A 25,153-nucleotide genomic window follows, 5' to 3' on the forward strand; every position below is an offset into this window, starting at 1 on the left:
AGCTGGAGATCCCCAATGCAAGAAGAGCCCCCTCAGGTGACAATCCTGCTGTGGGTCCTTCTTAAAACTGTAGCTACCCCTGCTGAGGAAGTTTACAAGCTTGACTCGGGGCAGCAGATGACATGCACAGCAATAAGGCATCAGTAAGGAAATTGAGTTTCATTTAATGTTATTGCCTTTAACAGGCCATCTGGCAGCCAGGTATAATGAGGCCTTCTAGAAAGTTTTAAATGACTCTCATAATAAGATCACCCTATACCTTAAAAACTGCAGCATTTCCTACTTTCCTCACAGTAACATTTCCCAGTATGTGACAGCTCCATAAAGACCTATCAACCCAATCCACATTACAGCAACAAATATGCAGAGAGTTACTTGCTACTTGAGGGAGCCAAGTCATGTGGCAAGCGCTTTTAAATGTTACCCTGAGGAGCAGGAGAACTCACCATAGAGAGCCCATGCTCAGTGGCATTCCAAAGGCAAATGTAGCATTGAGTTCAGCTCTTAAAAAACATTTCTGACACAGACATCCCTCACTGCTGAAATTTTCACCCGACAGGTATCTCATTGGGTCACATCCTTGCACCAAACATTTCACCAAAAAAGTTATTATCAGGCAATGCTGCTTTTTATAGCTTTGTGTGCACCTTGATTTGTGGATACGCAACAATTCAAATATGTCAAGAAGGAGAAGACAAGAGATTATGTAAGACAGCTGAGAGCTGCATCCTTTGTCTTCAGTCCAACCCAAATCTTGCACTTCATGCATTTCCCATGTTTCTGAGGTCCAAGCCTGACATTTCCTTTAAGCAAGGTTGCAATTCACATCCAGCTGGTGTCCCTGACACGGTTTTCAGTCTTTTATTTTGCAGCCGTATAAAATATGAATATGACCAACTGCTATTGTAAAACATACCCTGTTACTGGGTTTTTTTCAGAATGTGTAGGATGTTTCAATTCTCTCATTTTTGAATTGATTCTTGAAAGCAATGCACTATTTAAATCTAAAGGTTTTGGACTTTAGTTTTTGAATGGGGAGGGGGGGCAATCAAATTCCTACTCTTTTCATCTGAGCACAGCATGGAAAATGACTCAGCTGCAGCTTGCACACAAGACCCCTTTACAGAGGGCATTTGCCAATAAGATGCTACCCAATCACTTCGACAAATAAGGCGAAGAGGCCATTTCTTCCCCTCTGCCTCTGTGTACTCATGTATTTTTCAAAAGTGTCATTCTGTGTGCCACTTGGCATTTGGATGAGCTTCTCCCCTGGGAGTTTAAAATGGAGGATTGCAACAGAATGGTTCCAAGAATGCTTGAGCACCTGTGAACAAGCCACATTCCTTTGGTTTTCTACTATCACACAAAGCTTTGAAAATATTGTGACTCAGAGCTAATTTAAGCATGTGAGAGACAGTACATTGTAAGAGTTTCCGTATTTTTTGCTCTATAAGACTCACTTTTTCCCTCCTAAAAAGTAAGGCGAAATGTGTGTGTGTCTTCTGGAGCTAATGCAGGCTGCGCAGCTATCCCAGAAGCCAGAACAGCAAGAGGGATCGCTACTTTCACTGCGCAGCGATCCCTCTTGCTGTTCTGGCTTCTGAGATTCAGAATATTTTTTTTCTTGTTTTCCTCCTCCAAAAACTAGGTGCGTCTTATGGTCTGATGCGTCTTATAGAGCGAAAAATACGGTACTTCTGGGTTGCAGTTGGAAAAAAACACATATTTCGAATGCCACTTCCTCATATAAAAGCTAATCCCTTTCACCCCTGACAAGCCAGGTCTCCATTTGTTCCTACAAGAAGCAAAAGGAGAAACATGAGTTGCAGCGCAAGTCTATATATCTTTCCATAAGCAATTCCCATGGAATTCATGGGGCTTTCTTCCCAGGTAAGCAGATATAGGATTACAGCAGGGGTGGGAAATGGCAGGTCCAAATGCAGCCCTCTAGCTCTCTCTGTCTGGGACTATCTGGGACTCTTTCCAGACCACACCCTCAAGTCATGCCACAAGCCTTCCTCACACTTTCCTTTTCCCCCCTGGCTGGAATGTGTCCTTGAGATCAGATAATGGCTCTTGCTTCCCTGGACACAAGATTGAGAGGGGTGTGAGAGTGTGTACAGAAACTAGGCTAGTGTACAAAGGTAAAATTTACATACATTGCTCCAACTTCTTTTGCACAAATGGTTACTCAGAAGGAAATGCTGCCCTTAAGATTGAAAAGTTTCCCTGCCCTTGAATTACAGAATCACTTGCCTTTTCTGCTTTCTGCTTTCTGACCTGTACAGTAATATGTGAATGAGTAAGACCCACAAATCCTCTTGTTTAGTTTTGAACAGAAGTAATGAAAAGAAGAAGAAACATATCTTATTTTTCTCTTCATATATAACAAAATGAACCAGCCGTGCACTGGAAAAAGGTCACAATCCCATTCAGCACGCCCCATTTCTACAAACCAGAAGTTGATCAGTAAAAATTTTGGCAGCGTAACAAAGTCTTTAAGAAAGACTGAAACACCACAAGAGAGAAAGCCAAGAGAAGTTCTCGTCGTGTGTACTGTTTTTATATTTTCATGCAATCCTATCATGTTTATTTGGTTATTAAGTCCTATTGAATTCACTGGGAACTGGGAAATCACTGGGAACTGAATCCGCTGAGACTTATTTCTGAGTGGACATGTACACAGGATTGTGCCGCAAATGTTTATGTTCCATCACAATATGATTTCTGACTGAAAATAGACTGTGGGCCTCATAATGAATACTATTTTGGGGTGGCATCTCCCCTTGTGGAGACGACTCTCCTAAATATAAGGGCAACTTCTTAATATCAGAACCTAGAAGATGCTATGTATTCTCCTTTAACTGAATGCAGTCATTATAGCTATATTCCAGAATGTTTACTGAATAACCTGCATCAGTACTGAAAATGTGAACCCCAGTGAAATATCAGAAGTGCAACCCTTTTAAAAAAGCCCATCAAAACATGTTTAGCACATTTTAGATACATCTTCCTCATGTCCCCATGTATCAACAACTTGTAAGCCTTCAGGATCACAGAAGCATCATAAAGGGGCAATCTAGTGATTTCAATCTCAGTTCCAGGACTTGAATAATGTAGTAGGAGAACTAGCTGATTTTCTGGCAATAACATATTTCCCACATAATTTATTAGCTTGTTTATGTGCAAGACCAAGAGTCTAAAAATCACTGAAGCAAGTAACAACGAAGATTAAACAAGATACTTGATAAAGTTAACGGGGTACACAGAATTTTATAGCAAATATACACACGTACGACATTTTTTCAAACAGATTGCTGATGAATAATCCCATTCATCCAAAAATTGAATGTATTTAAATGCCTTTACCTTTTCAATCGCTTTTCTCTTTGTTCCCAAATCCATCCAGGTGTTTTCATTCTCCAGCATGTCCATAAAGGCCCAACGAATCCCTTCAGTCAATTCTGCCATCTGCAACAAATATTACCATAATTACTTAAGAAATGTGAAATGCTCTGAAGACTTTCTGTCCAATTCAGTGAAGGGGCTCTGCATGCAGAAGCAGCCGTGTGTGTGTGTGTGTGTGTGTGTGTGTGTAGCCAAAACAGATGTACACATCTGGATGTGTGTTCACATCTGCAAATCAAAATGCTCATCTACAGTGCTCATCTGGTCCCCAGCTAGATGTCACTAATTGTACTAAATTAGTGTGGAATTGGTGCCTATGAAAGTATAAACATTAGAATCCATAGCAAAGTTTCCCTTCCATTTACTGTATTATTTGCTCTATAGGACGCACTTTTTCCCCTCCAAAAATTAAGGGCTCCTTGGCTTCAGTGATAGCAACGCGAAGCCTCCAAAGCGCAGAGGGAGCGCTCCCTCTGCGCTCCGGAGGCTGCGCGTTGCTTTCGCTGAAGCCTGGAGAGCGAGAGGGGTCAGTCACTCTCCAGGCTTCAAGGCTAGCCGTCTGAAGCCTCCGGAGCCCCTTCCATTTCTCCTCCTGCTGCACTCCGGAGGCTTCAGGTTCCTTTTGCTGAAGCTGGGAGAGCAAGACTCTCCCGGCTTCAACAGAGAGGGAGAGCTGCGCAGCGCCCTTTCAGCGAAGCGGGAGGAGAAATGGAAGGGGCTCCGTTTCTCCTGCCGCTTCGCTGAAGGGGCGCTGAGCAGAGATGGGGAGAATTTGTTTTTCTTGTTCTCCCCCTCTAAAACAAGGTGCGTCCTATGGTCAGGTGCGTCCTATAGAGCGAAAAAATTACAGTATTTTCTACCCTTTAACTCCAAGACTACTCTTCAGGTGTTTAAGAACTGGAAGAACATGGTTATGAAAATATTATTTTAAAAAAATTTACTGGATAGAGCAGAGCTGATATGTGACAATATATATGGGCCCAAGGAAATTGTACAAGAGCATCAGTGGCTGACTGTAACCTAAATATAATATGAATACATAGCAGTGTAATAAAGACACTTCCATGCAACGTTTTTCTGTGCACTTGGTTACATTTTCTGCAGCATACATGCAGCATCATAAGAATGTAAGATGAGTATGCTGGATGAGGCCAATGGCCCATCTAGGCCCGCACTGTGTTCTCACAGCAGCCGAGGGAAACCAGCAACCAAGATTCAAGAACAGGAGCACTCTCCAGAAACTGATATTCAGAAGCAATTCAGGAAAGATGAGAAATCTGTCCATAGGTCAAATTAGCCAGGATGGCTGAAGTGGAGCCTCCATGTTTCACGACAGCATAGCAAATGCCATCCCATTGTTTTCCTCATCCATTCTGGATTTACCATTTCCACATTTTTTTACTCATTGGACTTTCCACAAAAAGGATAAATCCAGATTCAATGGGAAAATCTCGTGGGATGGCATTTTGATGAGGACAGTGTCATGCGGAAGCTTCCAGGCATGAATGGCACCAATTCCATAACAAAATGCTGTGTGGAAGTGCCAGTAATGTCAGGTGAATCACCTCCCTGATTGAAAGTTTGGAGATTGACCTAAGTGGGGGAAAATAATGTCCTTATCTAAACAACCGAAGGGGATTGTAGCATCTCATTTTCATGATTCATTACTAGCCTTTAAATATCACATCATTTTTATACAATATGGAAGCCAGTACAGCCCTGGCATTAAATATGACCAAGCATTCAACAGTCGGGAGTAAACTGCATCCCAGGGAATAAGGTAACTTGGAGATATTGATGGCAGAGCACTGTTTCAATTAACTTAGTGCACTAATGAGGTGAACTCCCTGTACTTGGAGGTTGGCAGTTCATATTCTAGCTCTACAATTGGACCCTGGTGTATATTCTGGTTTTTATGCACCAGCTGTAGCAGTAGGGGTGGGAGGAGAAATCTATTCATACCATCAGAGTTGTTATCAAAATTGTTCAGGCGTAGCCGTACGAAATGCTGCCTAGACTGTAGGTCAAAAACAGTGCTATATTTAGACACAAATAATATCTCTTTGATAAAAGGAGGGAGACAAGAAAACATCCAGGGCATGAGCTCATCAGTGACTAAATACAAAAATACCACGCTTCCCATAATTCATTATTTATTCAGCATGGACCTTCTACAAACTAAGAGGGGGGATGGTTTGGTGTCATCTAGATAGCTGAAACACAGGAAAAGGAAAGGCAGACTGAAGAAAATAGAAGATGCCATCTTTTTAAAAAGAGAGATCAACCTGGCAACTAGTCTATGACCCAGTCCCCATCCATCCTCAAGAATACGCCCCAATGATATCAGTGAGATTTATTCAAGTAAATTTTCACAGGATAGCATTCTACAATTCTGTGCATACTTATGTAAGATCATGGCATTTCTCAGTTACTAAAATGTCTCATTTGTCATTTGATCTTTCCAGCTATTCTGGGGAAAAACATGATAGTAACAAATAGCCCTAAAGACAACCTATGAAATACTACACAATGGTTAAAGCTGCAGTGGAGAAGGGGCCACAAAGCACCAGTGGTCAGATTAAGGTAGTTTCCAGTGCCACCATCACATCAAAGTGGTAATGGCACAAGTGATCTCTGGGCCGCATCACCCACAATGCTTTGCTCTGAGGAAGGGTGGTCCTGCTGTGACGAGGACGTCAGGGAGCAGGTGACATCAATGATAAGGGGAGAAAGAATGTATAAGAGGATGCAGTGGAGGATGAGGAAGGGGTGAGGGACGGAGGAGGAGGTGGTGGTGGTGGTGGTGGTGATGATAATGACAGAGGGAGGAGGAGGTGAGGGCAGAAAATGTAGAAGGCAGCAGCACAATTTCAAAGACACAAAAATGCACCTACCATATCCCTCTTGTCTTCTTGGAAGTGCAGATCTACAAACATTCTTCCAGCAACATAAGGGAGAGCACTTTCCACGAAGTTTACACATTTATCCCACTGAGGCAGTAAGGAGGTTGTCCCCTGGATTACCTGTTTTGACCAAACAACATTCCATGACTATAACCAGATTTGCCACAAATCAGGCAGACATGTATTTCCTCTTCTACTCTCCTGTACTCCCACAAGAGCAGTGTTCTGGAATTCTAGGCATTGAACAGCCACAAAAGGGTTGTCCCCATGCATATGCTCATAACTCCAACATTGACTGGGTGGAGGAACACTAGGATACATTAGGGGTTTGATACAGCTGTGGAACTTTTTCTCAATTTGGGTACCACTCACTATTAGTGTGGAAAGGAAAACTCACTCTCTAATAACAGCAACGTGTGAACAAAGGTACAGACAATCAGCTACCGTTTCACTGGAGCAAACAACAACTATGTCACTATAAATGGTAAATGTGGAAAGCCTTAGAATATCTTAAGTTAGGAATGGTACTGCTAGCTCTACAGTTTGCAAATTCTCAGTTCTATTCAGTTCATTACAGAGTCCCAAGCAATGATGTCATCCTTTATCTCTGCTTCAAATTCCAGCCGTTAAAGAAGGAAAATCACTGCATAACACAGAAACATGATGCTGCAATAAAAGGGAGAAAGACTTGGATGTATAAAAAAGATAACCTGTGAATTTTTCATTCATCTCTGTGCCCAGACTAGAGTCCTGATGTCCTGAGAGAGGTTAGGTAATGTTCTCCAACTTCTTTAAATGCATTGAATTCAAGCTTGCTAGCTGGAAGCAGAGGGACTCACAGGATCCATCTATCAACTGCTGTCTTCATAAGCTTCATAGGCACACAGGGCATATTGATATCAAAATCTCTCACTTACCCTTGAAAACTCCAACCACCTATACTGAAAGCGTCGGCTGAGGTTAAATATTCTCGAATAAACCATTCTCCATACCAGATAGTTGGCAATAGTCCTGTCAAAGCAGACACATCTTTATGTCAGACAGTTAGACCCATGTGTTGTAATGTACAGCTGTCTGAGACTATAAATAAATATGTGACTAGATTCCACCACCCCTCCTCAGATCAGTGCACTACCTGCAATGGTAGCAGCTTCACCTTGAAAATTAATGAGCAATGACCAAATTCACAAAAACCTGTTAGACAGAAGCGGTTGCATGATAACAGCCATTTGGTGTGTGAATGATGGTGGATCTTCCATTTGGAGCATATTTCAACAGTTTTGCCTCCTGAGATGGAATTTGGCGTTAGTGCTCCTGTGCAAAGAATGGGTGTTCTCCCCACACACACCAAGTACTCACGAACTAATAAAGCAGAAACAATCTAGCTACAAAATCTATAGGAAAGTTTGCCTTAATTAAATGTAATGGGATGTATTGCAACTTGTAATCAGAGTAGATCCATTGAAATAAGTTTGTCATGTTCATTCATTTCAGCGGGTCTATTCTGAGTACAAGTTAGTTGGCCACAACATGTCGTGATATCTGGTGATCCTTACCAAACCATCAACAATACATCACCAAATATCTCACACATCCTACTCACACAGTAATAATGAAACACTTGCAGGGCAATTCAGATGGCAGGTGCAACCATATAAACTAAATGAATAGGCTTCCTACTACAGAGAAGTAAACATGGTATTTATTGGCTTAATTGGAAGTGGAACATAGCAGGGGTTAGCCCAGAAATCAAACTTTAGTTCTGAAAACGTATCAATTGATTTTTTTTTTTAAAAAGGGAGTGTCTTTGAGCCTATATAGATAAATTCACCCCACTTATCAGCCCACATTCATTCAGGATTAGAGGGCAGAGGTTCCAGGTGACAAGGTTGTAAGGCCTGTGCCTGCCGCTTTTAGAAATTAAGCACCATGGTACATTGTGCCTTATTCAGCATTTTCGGATATAGAATGTGATAATACTTCTGTAATCCAGTGTTATACACCTGAGGCTTCTGCATGGCTGGATCTCTTAATACTAATGCTCAAAGACATTAAAAACACATTTTTCAGAGTCAGAGCTAGCAGTAATATGGCACTTCACCCCCACTGCCACCACCTCAGAGCATTTTGGCAGTGCTAGACTTTTCTACCTAATTAAAGACAGCCAATAACGTATCTCCCTATTTTTTTTTAAGCACTCTGACACTATTTTGATTGATTCAACAGAACACAAAAGTGAATGTTGCTGAGATAAATATTATAACTGGTTATGTGTAGTATTATAACACTGCTGTTTTGCTTGTGCAACAGACTTGCACCTTTAAATCTGCCCTCCTTTCCTTTTTTTAAAAAAGATATTTATTACATTTTCAAATATTACACAAAAAGAAAACACACCAATAAAAACAAAAAACAGACAACAAACAAACAAGTATAATTTCAATCCCTTATTTTCATATACCTAACTTCCCCGACCTCCTCATACCTCCCCTTTCTGTATTCCAATTTCTGTATTATCAGTTCAACAAATCCTCTCCAAATCTGCCCTCCTTTCCTCACCTGTGCAGCTGCCCTGTGCACCTGGGGCATCCTCCAGAACAAATGTGGGCATGGGGCACAGGGAGAGAATAGGAAGGATAAGTCCTGTTGTGGAAGCAGAATGCTTGCTTGCTTATGCAGAATGGGACACAACCCTCACACCATCACGTTCTTTTCAAAATGTAGGGTTTCAGTGTTACTTGATGAATAAAACCAATTCATCGATAAAAACATTGTGGGCCAATCAAAACTGGACCCTGCTGTCAGTGTTTGTGCTGTGCCTCAGAAAGTTATCAATAATCAGGATATCAAACTGGCCTAATTCCAAGGACAGAGGAACTGCACTATTTTAGTTATTGGGGAGGAATATATCCTGTCTGATGCATTTTATATCCTTTTGGGTGCTAGCAAAATGAACCAATTAAAAAAAGAAGGGGACAAGCAGGTGAAGACCACCTGAGGACCAAAATACATATGACAATAGTCACATGCAGTACTGCTTTACTCTTTTTTTGGTCAGTGGCAGGGTTGCATGCATGCACTCCCTCCCTCTCTTTCTCTCTCTTTCTCTCTCTTTCTCTCTCTCTCTCTCATAGCCAGTATGGAGACCCTATCAGGACTCTAGCAGGGAGATGGAAGGGATTTAATCATTTCCTCCACACACCTGCAATATGCATTGCTGATAAAAACTCCCACTACTGATACAGATATGGGGAGGAGATCTACACTGGCTATTTGTTTTTTTACACACACACAAATCATAAAATAAAATAAAATCTGTACTTTACAGCAAAGCCTGTTCCAGTTAAGTTTTCCTGCTCCCCCCAGCAGGACTATCTACCACCAACTGCGTTCTGGGAATGCTTCTGGGAGAAAGAGTGAGGCAAGCGAAGTCACCTGAGCCTGTTCCAAATGGGCTCACTGACATATTTCCTTTTATTGTGTCTTTCACCCCTTACCTTTCCTCTCAGTAATTTCCCTGCTTCCTTCTCTTCTCCCCACTGAATAACATAGAAGACAACCCATAGTCACTAGCATTATTTTCACAATTCTGTAGAACTTGCCACGTTGTGGTAATGGACCTTTACTATGCAGTACCCATGGCTTCTGCAGAAGTCATGGGCCCTTTCTGAGAAAACAGCAGGACCCTCTTGGAGCATCTCTGTTTCAATGGCTCAGAGCAGCATCTTTTCACTTTGCTATCATTAGTATCTGCAGTGTTCACGAAACAAACCGGACTTATGGCTGAAGAGCAACAAATTGTTCAGTCAATATGATATGCCTTCCCAGTCATAAGAGGATTCCTATAATGATCGCCTCAATTTCCACATTTTCCCCCAAGCACAGAAAGGCTTTGCACTGGGGGGGGGGGATCTATTCACCTGGAATTGCTAGCAGTGAGTTCTCTTGCTGCAGCATTCACATGATTTTGTTTTCATAGCAACCCCAGAGACAGAAATAATTGAAAGGGTCCACCTGTGGTTTGAAAACAAAGTGGTAACAAACCACAGTATGCCAAGATCCTAAACATTATACTGAAAAGTCAGGGATTGTTTCTGAGCAAAAAACATACACAAAGCAAATTAGAAATCCTTACTTTTTTCTTTCACTTTCTAGTATCCTGAACAAATCCTTGAAGTACTGGGGCACACGAACAACGACATTTTCTGAAGCATCTATGTCCTTAAGTTCAGGATAAAGCTTGGTGTCTATCACCTTCTTGATATATCCCAGCCAGTCAAACTGAAACACAGCAAAGGTTCAGTTCCTGACTCTTGCAGACAACAACAAAAGCTTATAAGTTAATTACCTACCATTAGCTGAACGACTTAAAAGTTTTGCCTAATTTCAAAGTTGAAGTTCACTGCACAACATCACAAATATTTTGAAACTTAAATAAAAATGCAGCTGTATTTAAAATAATAATAGTGAACACCTGTTTCAACTAATTTCATTTAAATTGCCATCTTATGCACATCTGAAGAACCTTTCAGTTTGAAAGGTAATTACACAGTCCAATCAGGCATTAATATAGTCATTTTCCAATTAACTTCAACCAACCTGAGGGATCAGGGTGCTGAGTTCCGATATGTTCATTTTGTTGTACATAGATTCACTGGTTCGATTCTCATGAGGAATCATTATCTGCAAAATATAAATGCAAACAAATATTATTTTCCTCCACAAATCCACTCTGACTTTGCCAACACTCACATAATCTGGGTGCGACAAGGTATGAATAGCAATTTTACCTGTTCAGTTTTCAATAAAATAAGTTGCAAACCTATTATTATGATTCATTAACAAAAAATCTTCTTTTTCCATAAACATTTTACATTTCCCCCCATGTAACACAATGAAATTCATCTTTATCCATATAATATCTATCCCTTCCAGTATGAAACGATGTTCGGTTTCATAATCCCAGGTGGATACCTACTCTACATCAAATGTATCTGAAAGACAGGAAAATCTAGAAAACTAACTAACCAGTGGACTAGGAAGAAATTATTGTAAACTACTGATGCTGTCTTCAAATTTAGCACTGCAATTAGGCCTGGAAACTAATTGCCAGTCAGGTCAGGATTGGCATTATATGCTCAAGATGTCTTGCCCCGGTGAGCAGGCTGGCCGCTGAATTTTGCACCACCAGAAGTTTCCAAATTGTTTTCAGTGTTAGCGCAACATATAACTCATTATAGTAATCTAACCTAGAGGTTATTTAGCAGCAGCTGTAAACAGCTCCTGCTCATTTACATTTATATTCTTGTTCAACCCTGAAATCCTTTGAGTATCAAACTTATTCCTGGATGTGCTACTGACAGTTGCCTACTTGTGGACATATATTGCCAGTTCATCACATTAATTATTATTATTATTATTATTATACAGTGGTACCTTGGTTCTCAAACATAATCTGTTTGACTTCCAAAACATTCTAAAACCGAGTTGCAAAGGGCTGGCTGCAAGTTCAATGGAGAAAATTGAAAAACAAGCAGTGGAAGCCGTTTGACTTCCGAGGCGCATTGAAAAATGGAAGCATTTACTTCCAGGTTTTTGGCATTCGGCTTCTGAGATGCTCAAAAATCGAGGTACCGCTGTATTTATACACTGCCCTTCATCCAAAGATCACAGGGCAGTTCACAACATAAAAATAAAAGATACAGTTTGTCACTGCATTAGAACTCCAGGAAAGCACCAAGTGAATGAAGAAGTGAAGCCATGTCTACCCCTTTGGACATCCAGTTGCCACAAATGCAGCTAAACCCACATTTAGAAAAGCACTAACCTCAGCAATTTTAACTTCTAGTTTCAACACAGACTTCATGTCCAACTCTGCGCGTGAAGCATTGGCCCCCAAAAGCACTGCTGTATCCACCATGAACTGGAACAGAGCTTCTCTGTACTATAATGTGATAAGAATCTAGTTATCATTACAGCTAAACAGAGAATTAACCTCAGCAAAATAAAGTATGCCCCCCCCACACACCTTATTGAAGCATAAGAATAGTACATTGTTTTCTTACCTTCCCTTTTCAGTTTCCTTTGCATATTAATCATACTATTGTGCTCTATATTAGTTAACATGCTCTATCTATTCAGCATTCATCCTCATTTGCTTGCATGAAACATGCACTGATGTAAGATTATATCCAGTGTTTATTGAGCATTTGTTCTGATTTGTGTATGGAGTGGTTATGCAACAATGAGAATTCATCCAGAATTCATCCTGATTTGCTTGCAGGGCATTTACATGTCTTCCCATTAGCCATTTGTTTGTCCCTTTCAATGCATTTCCCCATCACTTTCCAAACGGCAAAAATGTTGTGGGTGGTATCCAACTAAAGAGTTCTGCTAGAGCAATGATTGCCAGGTTCTCTCTCCTCTCCTCTCCCTGTGCGCCCCCCACACAACCCCTAAATCTGTTCCCTCCAGTGAAGGTTTATGGGGCACAGATGGGGGACACGGTAAGAGGAGAGCATGAGGAAGTTCCACTGTGCAGCTAAAACTCCTTGTAGTATCAGAACAGTTAAGCTGGAAACAACCACTTGTAGTAGTAGGTAAGCTGAAGGTAAAGGGACCCCTGACCATTAGGTCCAGTCGTGATCGACTCTGAGGTTGCGGCGCTCATCTCGCTTTATTGGCCGAGGGAGACAGCGTACAGATTCTGGGTCATGTGGCCAGCATGACTAAGCCACTTATGGCGAACCAGAGCAGTGCACGGAAACGCCATTTACCTTCCCGGCAGAGCAGTACCTATTTATCTACTTGCACTTTGATGTGCTTTTGAACTGCTAGGTTGGCAGGAGCAGGGACCGAGCAATGAGAGCTCACCCCGTCGCGGGGATTTGAACTGCCGACCTTCTGATCAGCAAGTCCTAGGCTCTGTGGTTTAACCCACAGTGCCACCCGCATCCCTTTTGTAGTAGTAGGTGGTTGTTGTTAAAAAAAGGATATGTTGTGCAAATCCCTATTCCATCTAGAACAGTGGTTCTCAATCTTTTTTTGACCATGTCCCACCTAAGCATCTCTAAAATCCTGGTGCTCCCTCCCCCCCGTGACATATAATTCTTATTATTCAAAAAGTGAACTCCTATTCACGTGGAGGAAGCCTAAAAGGTAATTAATTTGGTCTAACTCATTCTCAAATTTTCCCCCTTAACAATCAGCTTGCCCCCCTGTAGGGCGTGTTGGGAACCACAGATCTAGAAGTATGCAGTGAGAAAGTGAATCTACATTTTATTCAGCCTGCAGCAGGAACTCATTGGGGATTGGGGAGAAATTTAAAGGTGAACTAGTTCGCAATTTCCAAAACAATATGTGAACCAAAAGAGGCATCCTTTGAAATTCACATTTTTCTGAAATTTGCAATGCAATTCTCCAGCAAAATTCTCTCCAAAAAAAATGCATATACCAGCATAAAATGTGACATAAATGCACATTATTGAAAACAGCATACAAAATGCATTCTATTAGGGGAAACTGCTTTGGGAAAATTTGCATATTAGGAAAAATTACAAACAAAAAGGTGTATATTAAAATGCCGGTGAGATTTCATGAAGACTAAAAAAAAAAAAAAAATGCAAATTGAAGATTGGGAAAAATGCAAAACTGAGAGAAACAAAAGTTGACATAGTCACCCATCCCTAGTGGCTACTAAAGAGAGGATATTTTCAGTAATGGCAGCTCAGTTTTGGAATGTTCTTCTCAAAGAAGCTTGCCTGGTGCCCACACTGTGGTTCTTCCACCAGCAGGCAACAACCTTTTAACCTTCCCAGGCTTTTAAAAAAAATGTTTGAGTGTTCCTTATGTATATGACACCACTTATATACTCCGCTGCTGGATTTATTCAAGTCCTGTATTGTGTTATTTTGATTATGTTTTGGATTTTTTTTATATATAATCTTTGTGTTTCACAGTTTTAATTTGCTGCTGTTGACCACTCAGATAATTTCAATTACCGAATGGCATAGTAGCAGATAAATGGAAGTAGTAGCAGATAATAGTAGCAGATAAATGGAAATAAATAAAACAGTTACTGCAGAAGGTTTAAATCTCTAAACAGGAAGTTGACAGGATTAAACAAGTAATTAATTAATTAATATGGTGGCAAAGGAGAAGAAATCCTCAATGTAGAAATTGTTCTCCATTTAGACGCTTAAGTAAGCAATGCTCACGGATTTAGCTTCTGTGGTGTTTTCCAGGTAGTCTTCTCGCGCTGACAGGGACAGAGATGCTTGGTCTAGCTATTAAAAATATGTAAAGAATACAACAGCGTCAGTTCCCATTAAATACACTTCCATAATACTACTCGATCTCAAATTTATAGTTTCATTAAGAAAAAGGAAGACACACAAGCAATCTTTTAAAAAAATGATTTACTAACATTAAGCAATGAACACATTTTTAAAAAGAAAATAATAATTCAGGCATCCAATTAAGTTTACATTTAAATATTATAATCTGCTTTCTTGGGGACATTGGCTTCTGTATGACATTGGGGAGTTTAGGAATTCTACAATAAATGTTTCCCCCAAGATATAAATGTCTCCTGGCATATCTAATCTGGGAATTCATTTGATCCTTCAGTAACTAATTATGATACAAGCATGTTCTTCTTGTAAATCAGATTGCTGTAAATCAAATTAGAGATGAGCTTAGAATGCCCTAAGGAATACAGTTACATATATTCCCCTGACTTTTGGTCATTTGCATATATACATACTAATGACCAGGTTCTGTGGAGATGTTGTTGAACATGGTGGCAAAAGGCTGATGACTCCTATCAACAAAATTAGCTGGAGGGCGTGTAATTATGAGTTTGGTGCAGGTTTTAAAGGTATTATAGAATTACTTTCTCACATGTCTGGTGAAAGAAGGCATTCTTTCCGCCATGTTTGAAGATTTCATAATTAAAACATAATGAGTCCAGAAACTAAGGACTCAGCTACATTGGCAAAGTAAAAGCACTTTATATGCGTTCTTTGTGCATTCTAACACTGTGACACCAGATGGCAGTGTGGAGTTCCATTTTTGTCAACCTAATTTCTCACACAACATTTAAAACAGTTAAGTGTTTAATTGAAACACTTCTTTGTTGTGTCCAGATCCAGCCTAAGACCTTCTTTCTTCACAGAGGCATATGCCTGCACCTGTGTTGATGGCCACAGGTTGGGCTTCCAGCTGCCGCTTCCAAGTGTGCCATAAACTTCCACTCCCTGTGACACAAATTAGTCAACTATAAATCAGGACATGGGTCACCCATATAGCGCATGCTTTTGTGGGTCCAGATGCAGTGAAGCCCAGGACAGCAGCATGGAATTAAACAGGCCACAACTTTATGGATAACAGATGCTGGCATAGCCATTGCTGGTTGATGACTAACCTGATTGACTAAGATTAAGGGTTGCCTTGGGATGTGCATCAATTGTGGGCAAGTGCCTTGAACACCATTCAGGAGCGCTATGGCCCATCAACTTCCAAACTAGGTGACCAGACAAGAGCATCATCTTCCAGGCTCTCTTCAAGGGATACCCTGCTGCTGCAGTTGTTGCGGGCTCTCACCACTCACTTAGACTAGGGCTCCATCCCAATGCCTAATCCATCATAAAATTGTGACATCACTATCCTTTCGGGAAGTAGACAGGGCGTAGCAGAATATCCAAATGCACACGACCATAGTGTGACCTTATAACCCTTGATAGCTTCACCCTTGTCCAGTTATTTGAAACATTTTATATTGTGATGACAATAAAGGTACTTGATTGATTGATTGATTGATTGATTGATTGATTGTAACATTTGCTATGAGGCAGGCAAAAGCCCTCCAGGCGGTCCAATTGGCCTAAAAGGGAAATCCCTCCCTGGCCCAGAAAATGGTGACTGAAGCAAGGCACACAGAAGCTAGTCCGCCTGCACCTGGCCAGCTACCAAATCTCAACTAAAGGAGAGGCAGGGTGGGAATCCAGAAGAGAACTGAGGCCCTCTGGTCTGCTCCCCAAACCACACCTCTAGAATCCCCCATGACTGGCCCCACTGCCTGCAGGAGAGTCCATAGCAGCGGACTCCCTCATGCCACAGGAGGGAGTCCCATCCGCCATGGCTGCACCCAGCCACAAACACAGCCCCCAAATTCAAGTAAGCAATCCTTTCTGGCACCCACAGGGTCCTGTTGTGACAAACCCTCCCCACTCTCTTATGCTGAAATAGAAAGGAGCCCTCTATTATAGCTCATTGAAAGTTTTCGTTTCAAGTGTATCTGCATGAGTTGGGCAGTTTGGAGGGGGGAGTTTACAAATACGACACACACATGAACCCCAAAATCACACCACCCCATGGCACAGTTCGACTTCAAAGAATTCTTATATTAGCCTCAGTACAAGGCTCATTTCAAGCCTAATTACATTGGAGGAGGAGCAAATTTCAGGGATCGCTCTCACTAAAAACACTTCTTGTCATAATTAAGCTTCAAAGAAATCTGCTGTGTCAATCCTAGCTGTTATAGGGGGCTGGATTTTTTCCCCAATCTTAGTTGTTACCAGGGGCTGATCTTCCTGAAGACTGCAGCTGGAGAGGGAAGGTTAACTTGCACTTCCAGGAAGGTATCTCACTCACACACCCCTATAACACTTATGTGAAACGAAAACACTTTTTTTTTTAAGTCTCATTGCTGATGAGTGGAGTGTGTGGCGGTAACTGCCATGGATGCGCTTGTGCATGGTTGCAGTGTGTAGGCATATGTGTCCCCACAACAGTTTCTCCAATTTGTAAACGTGCCCATTTGCAAAAGTTGGCAATTCCTGAGCATAATGGCTAAAATGTGGAACACTGGATATTTTTAGTGAGCCAGTGAAAACTCGCATCTACCTCCATCAAGCCCCTCTACCATACCTTTATGATGTGCTCATTGGAGTTCTTATCATCAGAAGACACATACATTCGGATGAAAACAGAACTGCTATATTGGCCACGAAGAGTAGCCAGGGTCTGTAGCATGCTGAACTTCCTTTCTGACCACAATCCATCAGGCCCAATGTTCGATTCCAGGACAGGCCAGCGGAACGGAGAATGTTTCAGCATGCCCAAAAGAGGCTTTGCATCAGCTTTCTCTATCTTATCTGGAAGCGGAAAAAGCAAGCCATCAGAAGACCACTTCCAGGTAGTCCCATTTTAAGAGTGCTCATTAGGAATACTGTTATATGTGAAAAGCAACAGGACGTGTATACATAAATTAAGTAGTAGTAACGTTAGATAACTATCAGATTTCACCATATGGGTATGCATTCAGAAGAAATGTCCCATTAAACATATATGATAGTTAAAATCCCATGCACCAGGGAATACTGTGCAGTCAATCTCAGGCATGTTTACTGAGAAGTAAGCCTCACGTATTCCTAGGTAAGTGTAACTTAAGTACAGGACTGCATTCTAAAAGTACAAATTATTTAGCACTGACTTAATGGGAGAAGAGCAATAACTGGCACTAGTCATAAAATGCTGTTTTTGCAACATTTTGCATGCTCTGATATGCATAAAACAGAGATATGCTTCAGAGCTGCTCATTGCTTGATATTTATAGAATGATGGAAAATAAAAAGTGTTTGCCAGTTTGTGTACATTCAGACTCTAACCTGTAACCCTGTAAATGAAAGTTACTTACTCTCATTCATACACGAAGAATAAAGAATCTTAGCCTTCTGTACAGCTTCACTGTCTCGCCTTTTGCTAAGAGGTTTCTCAAGGAGAGCTGTGAAGTCAAATGAGGAGAAAACATTAGTTTCAAGTTTAACCATCCTAGAGTTTTACCAACATCAAACAATAGGTCAGAACATCACATCACTAGACAATGAACCTGAATTCTTCAGAATTTAATATTGGTAGTCTAGGAAGACTGACATTCTTGAATCTAGAGGCTCAGGAAATGTTAGGCCCATACACAGTGCTTCATTGTTAAGATGAAAAGTTTGGGGGTTCCAAAGAACAGAGAACCTCTGTTTTGAAACTTCTTCCCTTCACTCTAGAGGAGGGGAGCAGGCTTTGAAGCTTTAATAACAGGCGAAAGACACATAGTAAATAGCTCTCTCTTCCTTAATACTCAATTCAAGTAGGACCTGCAGCAAAATCTTGCAGTGTGGAGTGGTACTGTTCAGGAAGCCAACAAACTGTGCCCATTTCCAGGACACTCCATTCAACTCACCCATTTTCTATTCCGCCCCCCTTTCCAATAATCAGTCAGCATCCCATGGCCACTGAGCACCGTTCGTCCTCATTGGCCTTTACTTGGGTTTCCCCTAAGAATCTTATTTATTTGTTGTATTTCTTCAAACCTTGGCATTTCCCCAAGCTCCTTGTTTGGAAATGGATTAGAGTATGTAACTCTTTTATTTTCAAGGTTACAGGTTGGGATCTGAACATACAGAAACAGACATATGCTTTTTCTTCTTATATAGCCATGAACACAATATGCCATTAAAATGACACAGACAGTTTGTGTTATGGTCAGATGAACATACAAGATGCCGAGTAATGTGTGAAGTGCATGCTGAATTGGTGTCAAGCAATGAAGCACTATGGGGGAGGGGGAAACTATTATATGAACACAAAACTGAGTATCCCTACTTTCATCTGTGAACTGTCTGAGGGTGCAGAGCTAAGCTCAGACAGTGAACAGGTTCCAGGGTTAAACCATGTTTCAAATAAATCTCAGGCTACAAGAAGACCAAAGCTTTGCTATAAATCATTAAAACAAACCAATATCTAAGGGAAACATTCATGGAACAGAGGTCCCTTCCAGATGACCTGTTTTTATTGAGCATTCATTCAGATTTGCTTATGATGAGATAATATGATGTTGTGCCAAGCAATGGTTATCCCCCAATTCCAGTCACTCTCCTTAAAAAAAAAAAAAAAAAGCCTCCCAAAATTGCTTTTCTTTTTTCTTGGAGGTAGGTTTATTGTTCAAGAACTCCACCTCCACTTTAATTGTGCAGCCCTAATATGCCAGTATTGATTCTCACGAACAAAACAGAAACCGTTCATAAGTGCCCTAAGTTGTCCTGCATGGAGCAAAGTCAATCCCGTTTGCAATACAAACATAAATCCTGCCTTGAACAAGAACGTTAGTTTGCATTACACATTAATTGTGTAAATATTCTCTTAGACAGAGGTTCATAAGGGATAGAGCCATGCACGTGACAACACTAAGAATGTGCACACCACTAACAAAACAAAAGGAGGCGGAAATTGGTCATATTTATATATAATTAGCACAGATGGGGAAAGAACTAAATGCATTTTTTTTTCCTTCCAAGACATAGAATGCCAAAGGAAGCATATCAGATTTCATGTAATTAACCATAATATACAGTCTCTCTGTGGACATGCAAGGCTTGGATTTGGCAAAGCTATATTTGTGCTTGAGGAACAAGAGATTTCCCCACTCCCAGAACTGCCTCAAATACCATAACAGAGGCAAAGGCTAACTTGCAATGAATCGGATCATTCTTTTACCTGGTGCAATGCTGATTTGGAGTGTTATTTCTACTCTGTGTACACATTACTGGCTTAAAACAGTGAGGGGTTTTTTCTTCGGTGTGTTTCAAGTTGCATTTGCCCATCGGACAGGCAAGGTGGGAGACTGGGCACTGACGTCTTCAGCTGCTGGAATTGCCTGGTTGGTTTCCCCACTCCATCTCTGCCCCAAGAGATGGGGTAGGAAAAGGAAAGGAAAATCCCACACACCTGGGATTCAATGCTACTTGAAAAAGGATTACTGGGTTCAAGTTCAATTAAAGCTGGCTTGGGGGGAAACCAAATCAAAACAGAGTATTTCACCAGAAACGGCAGGATTGCTCTAGACCCTTGGGTATTGTCATAGGTACACAGATTAAAAAGAGAATTGAGAGCGTACTACAGCCAGAGTAAGCGGCACTGTGTGCACAGCCTACCTGGCTGTATCTGTTCCTTCCAAAGCTCACAAGCTATTTATTTATGTATCTGTCTTTATTATAGCCTGCCTGCTTCCTAGGCTTCTGCAAAGAGTTTCAGTTTTGAATTCTTAAAAGGGAACGGGGAAAGGCTAGGCCTTTCCCTACAGGGTTTACACAGGATAGTGATCTTTGTGTAGGAAGGAGTGGAAAGACTTAGAAATAAAGAAAACACAAAAGCCTATAGCACAGGGTTTTTACTGCCGTTGTGACAGCAAAATGGGAGAATTATATGCACCACCCTTGAAGGAAAGGTGGAGTATAAATGCAACAGATTTGTAAATCATCACTACCTTTCCATTTTGCCTGTTCTATGACCCTGCAATCAGCCCCAAGACACATCTTCCCATAGATAAACCCAATGGATACTTAGACAATCAGTAATGCCTGGTTTGCCTGTAATACTAAGCCAAACTATGGCTTAGCATGAACGAGCAACTATGCTGGCGCACAGTAAGAAAATGGTGGCCACTTATCCCCAACTCCTGCTGCTGTCATCCTATTGTGCATTTAGCCACCACTTGGCTTAGTGTTGGGTGCAAACATGGGCTCATGGTTTGTCTCTCCCAAACAAACCTGGAGTGCTAAGCCACCAACAAGCCTTGTTTGGAGTGAGCCAAACCATGAGCCCAGGTTCACACATAACACTCAACCAAAGCTGATAGAGGACTGAGGGAAGAGCAAAGCATCCATGATTTTCTTACTATGTATTGGCACACTTGCACATTCACACCAAACCATAGATAGATTGGCTCAGCATTAAATGTGAACCAGGTCAGTAACATGCAGCTACCAGGTTCCTTGGACATCTTGCGCCTGACGTCCTAGACACAATTACCTAGCAGGAAATCTCATTAAACCTAGTAGGGCTTACTTCTGAGCAGGGCTGGTTCCAGGTTTGGGGAGGCCCTTGGGCAAATGCCCCCATCCTTCCCAAAATACTGCTGCCTGATTCACTTGCCCTTTCCCTCTGGGCCCCAGTCCATGCAGCCAGCCAGAGAGAGAAGGCTACCACTGTTTCTTCCAACTCATTTGTTGCGTGCTTGGAGACAGAAGGTGAACCAAGGCCAAGGATCAGCAGTCTCCAGGTAGTGACAGTGGGACCCCTGTAGGGATATGGCTCTTCAAAGGTGCTCTGATTCCAGTTGTGCTCCTAATAAAATATGCATTAGACTACACTGCAAAACACCTATTAGATCATTTCTACTGGAGCAGCTCTCACAATGGATCCTTTTTTGTGGGGAAGGGGGATTGCCTGGATTTTAAATAAATAAATAAATAAATAAATAAATAAATAAATAAATAAATAAATAATGAATGCTGACTATTGAACTGTATAAAGGTAGGTTCGTATTTCTTTTGGAAATATCTGATATCAAAACTATTTTTATTTACATAGTTATATACATAATGATAGAAGACAATATTTAAATTTGGTAATTTATCATTATTATATAGTACTGCTTGTATATTGCTCTATCATTCATTATATTTATAAATACCGCATTGGCCCGAATATAAGCCGCACCTTTAAAATCCAAAGCGAAAGAAGAAACAAAGACGATACCCAAATATAAGCCACTCCCTTAAAATTCCGCAGGCACTCACACCCGTTCCATTTTACCGTATGTCTGTTTCAGCAGTGATATCATAAAAGCCAATGTTTGTAAGGCCACGAATTTAAACCACACTTTAACTTTTCACGGTCGGAATTTTTTTTGGGGGGAAATGAGGCTTATATTCAGGCCAATATTGTGTGTGTGTGTGTGTGTGTGTGTGTGTGTGTGTGTGTGTGTAAAATAGCCAAAAACAAGGAAAATAAACTCATCTTGCTTAAGATTATAAATTCAATGACAATAGTGGGGAAGGAATAAAAACTGAAGGAGATGAGCTCAAGTAAAATACAAAGAAAATGCTAAATGTCAATTGTATTGCTAGTTTTCTTGAGTCACCACCATAAAGCATATCATATACGCTCCCCAGAGCATATCAAAATGGTCCTCCAGGGGGTTCCCTGGCCTTCTCTTGACCTAATTATCTATAACACACTCCAGTGAATAGCAGCCAGGTTGACTTGGAAGAGGATTTACATCCAGCTTGAAATATAAAATGGAAACAGCAGGTGCCAAAGCCAGTTGTTAAGTGTGCTTCAAGGCGGTGGAATGCCATAACTTGCCTCATTAAGCAAGTGTCATCTGTGCACTCCAAAGCAGGTTCAAGGTGTTCGCGCTCTTTCTTAAGCCTTCCAAACTCTGCAAATTGCTTTAGTGCATATAACTCAGTTACTTGTGCCAGGAACGTTAAAAGAGGCAAGGAACCTTATGTAGCCGGTGCCTTTATTTTGACCTAGCTCAGCAGAAAGAACCACATCAAATCATGCTCAGCCTCTGACACTCTCTGGCAAGTGCACAAAATAGCAAGACAAAGAAACTGTGAGACTGAGGTTCCATTAGAGTGCAAAACAGAGACCCTGCATAAATCAATGCTGACACGAGTACAGATCGAACTACAAGGAAAGCACATCACAAGATGAGCATAGGCAAGAATTACGGTCTGAGACCCAGTGCAGCATTGTGGGTAGTGTTAGGCTAGGAGTGGGGAGACCCATATTCAGATTCCTGGTGAGACATGAAGTTCATTCATAGTCTAACCCACCTCACTGGGTTGCTGTGAGGATATAAAGGGGAAATCTTGTGTACAGTTCCCTGACCTTATTGTAGGAAAAGCCTACAATATGCCTTTAAACATTTTACAGGGAACACCTCTCTTCTTGACATCTTATTTGGTCACCACCACCACCACCCATATCTTAAATGTAACTCTATTCAGTACAAGGTATTTTTAACAATTTGCCCAGATAACATTTTAGTCTGCTCTAAATTGCTTTTTCTTCTGCATTTGGAACCCTACAGGGACCATTAATGCAGTGTTTGGGTAAAAGATTAAGCACCTTGTCCTATAGTCAAGATCACCCTCTCCAAAAAAAGCCATTTCTGAAATAAAAGGGGCATCAGCGCTTATAGTTACACAAGCTTTTGGTAAGCCTCATTAGACCCTGAGTGTATAAAGGATTGAGGCCTAAAAGGGTCATCAGTTTGACCACCCTGAGGGGAACCATCAGTCATATCCTGTTCAAACAAAATACAACCTACACTGAAAACTAAGACGTCCTATAGTGGGTTCTTTTTTCCTGTTTAAAAAAGAAATCTATTTTAAAGCTAACTAACTATATACTTGTGGTTCAGCGTTACCTTTAATCTTACTTGCTATTTCTAGATCCTGCCACTTTCCCAGCCTACAGGCCAGCACAATTTCACTCTGGTGTTCATATCACTCAGTTTCTCCCACAAATTAAGAATCTACTTTACACATGCTGTCTGTAGCATTGAGTGCTCCTGTTCAGGATACTCCATTCCATTCTCTCACCCATCCAGTTTTACGATGTGCCTCAAACAGTCAGCAATTTGAAGTCACTGAGCATGTTTGGGGGTTCTCCCTGCCACTTAAGGTTCTCCCCCCCAGATCTTTGGTACTTCTACAGAACTTGGGAGTTCACCAAATGCCATACCTCACCTTGTGCACGGATAGTGCTGTTTTCACTGCAGGACTAGCACTAAGCTAGAGGCAAGCATCTGGGGTGGAGAGTTGGGTTCACGTATATGAGCTCCTCACCTGATTTAGAACTCTTTGCTGCCTCTAGTCACATGGAGAGCCTATGGGAGTAGAAATGACCCCCTGCTTCAACTCATGGAGGAAATGTGGTTGATATTTTGCTCTTTGTACCCTGGATTCTATGCCTTTGGCTACATTAAACATTTTACAAGGAATGCCACTTGAATGTCAGTGTAATGCTACTTATACAAGCCCTTTTTGCAAAATAACATTTTGTTTCATAAATGCATATTAGAAAATGGTTGTTTTTGTGCATCTGCTGAAACACAACGTTCAAGCTAATTCATGGTTTAAATGTTTGCAGTAAACATTTTGTATTTGACAGCTTGAAATCCTCATGCTTCAACTGAGGAGCAATGATACAGGCAACAGGCAAGAAAAGAGATGACTTCTCTTTCCATGTGGAAAGAAGAATGAAGAAGGCATTCTGCTCGTCTTCAAAATTCACAGCAGGAAGCAGAGTAAGCCCCACTGAAGTCTGTCAGGCTTACTTTTGAGTAGACACGGTTGGGAATGTAGCATCTATTAACAAACAACTTGTATGCACATAATACAAAGTCAATAAACAACACTTCAGAAAAATGAAAAGCAATGTGATCCCTTTCAAGACAGGAGCAATTACACTTAAGTAACTATGTAAACAAGGAATGCGGGTAGCGCTGTGGGTTAAACCACAGAGCCTAAGACTTGCCAATCAGAAGGTCGGCGGTTCGAATCCCCATGACAGGGTGAGCTCCCGTTGCTCAGTCCCTGCTTCTGCCAACCTAGCAGTTCGAAAGCATATCAAAGTGCAAGTAGATAAATAGGTACTGCTCCGGCAGGAAGGTAAACGGTGTTTTCGTGCACAGCTCTGGTTCGCCAGAAGCGGCTTAGTCATGCTGGCCACATGACCCGGAAGCTGTACGCCGGCTCCCTCGGCCAATAAAGCGAGATGAGCGCCACAATCCCAGAGTCGCCACAACCCCAGACCCTGGACCTAATGGTCAGGGGTCCCTTTACCTTAACTATGTAAACAACATACACTGCCAAGCAATTTACATATCTATTTTCATATCATGTGTGCATTTTTTTAAATAAAACCTTTCGTTATGAAAAAGCATTCATAGCAAGAGCAGAGGTGGTTTTAGGGTAGCGTGTCTGGTTTGG

The 25,153-nt window shown here is 41.3% G+C and overlaps 2 protein-coding genes across 9 annotated transcripts in view; one reads left to right on the plus strand and one right to left on the minus strand.

Moving 5' to 3' along the window:
* The window catches only part of LOC309340386 (uncharacterized protein), a 280,887-nt gene extending 273,812 nt beyond the window's left edge, over positions 1–7,075 (plus strand). For all 3 annotated transcript variants that reach the window (XR_014155954.1, XR_014155955.1, XM_081859157.1), the window contains one exon: positions 6,935–7,075. The gene's annotated coding sequence lies outside the window, so the exon portion shown is untranslated. The remainder of the gene's footprint in view (positions 1–6,934) is intronic.
* Positions 1–25,153, minus strand: part of PHEX (phosphate regulating endopeptidase X-linked) — a gene marked incomplete at its 5' end in the record, with an annotated part of 103,752 nt that overhangs the window by 45,121 nt on the left and 33,478 nt on the right. For all 6 annotated transcript variants that reach the window (XM_081859068.1, XM_081859065.1, XM_081859069.1 and 3 more), the window contains 9 exons: positions 3,370–3,471; positions 6,303–6,431; positions 7,229–7,322; positions 10,447–10,592; positions 10,911–10,994; positions 12,139–12,255; positions 14,528–14,596; positions 17,241–17,467; positions 18,010–18,096. In XM_081859068.1, coding sequence (XP_081715194.1) covers positions 3,370–3,471; positions 6,303–6,431; positions 7,229–7,322; positions 10,447–10,592; positions 10,911–10,994; positions 12,139–12,255; positions 14,528–14,596; positions 17,241–17,467; positions 18,010–18,096 — 1,055 coding nt within the window. The remainder of the gene's footprint in view (positions 1–3,369; positions 3,472–6,302; positions 6,432–7,228; positions 7,323–10,446; positions 10,593–10,910; positions 10,995–12,138; positions 12,256–14,527; positions 14,597–17,240; positions 17,468–18,009; positions 18,097–25,153) is intronic.

The sequence above is a fragment of the Podarcis erhardii genome (assembly GCF_964252035.2).
Source record: "Podarcis erhardii genome assembly, chromosome: 4".
NCBI lineage: Eukaryota > Metazoa > Chordata > Lepidosauria > Squamata > Lacertidae > Podarcis > Podarcis erhardii.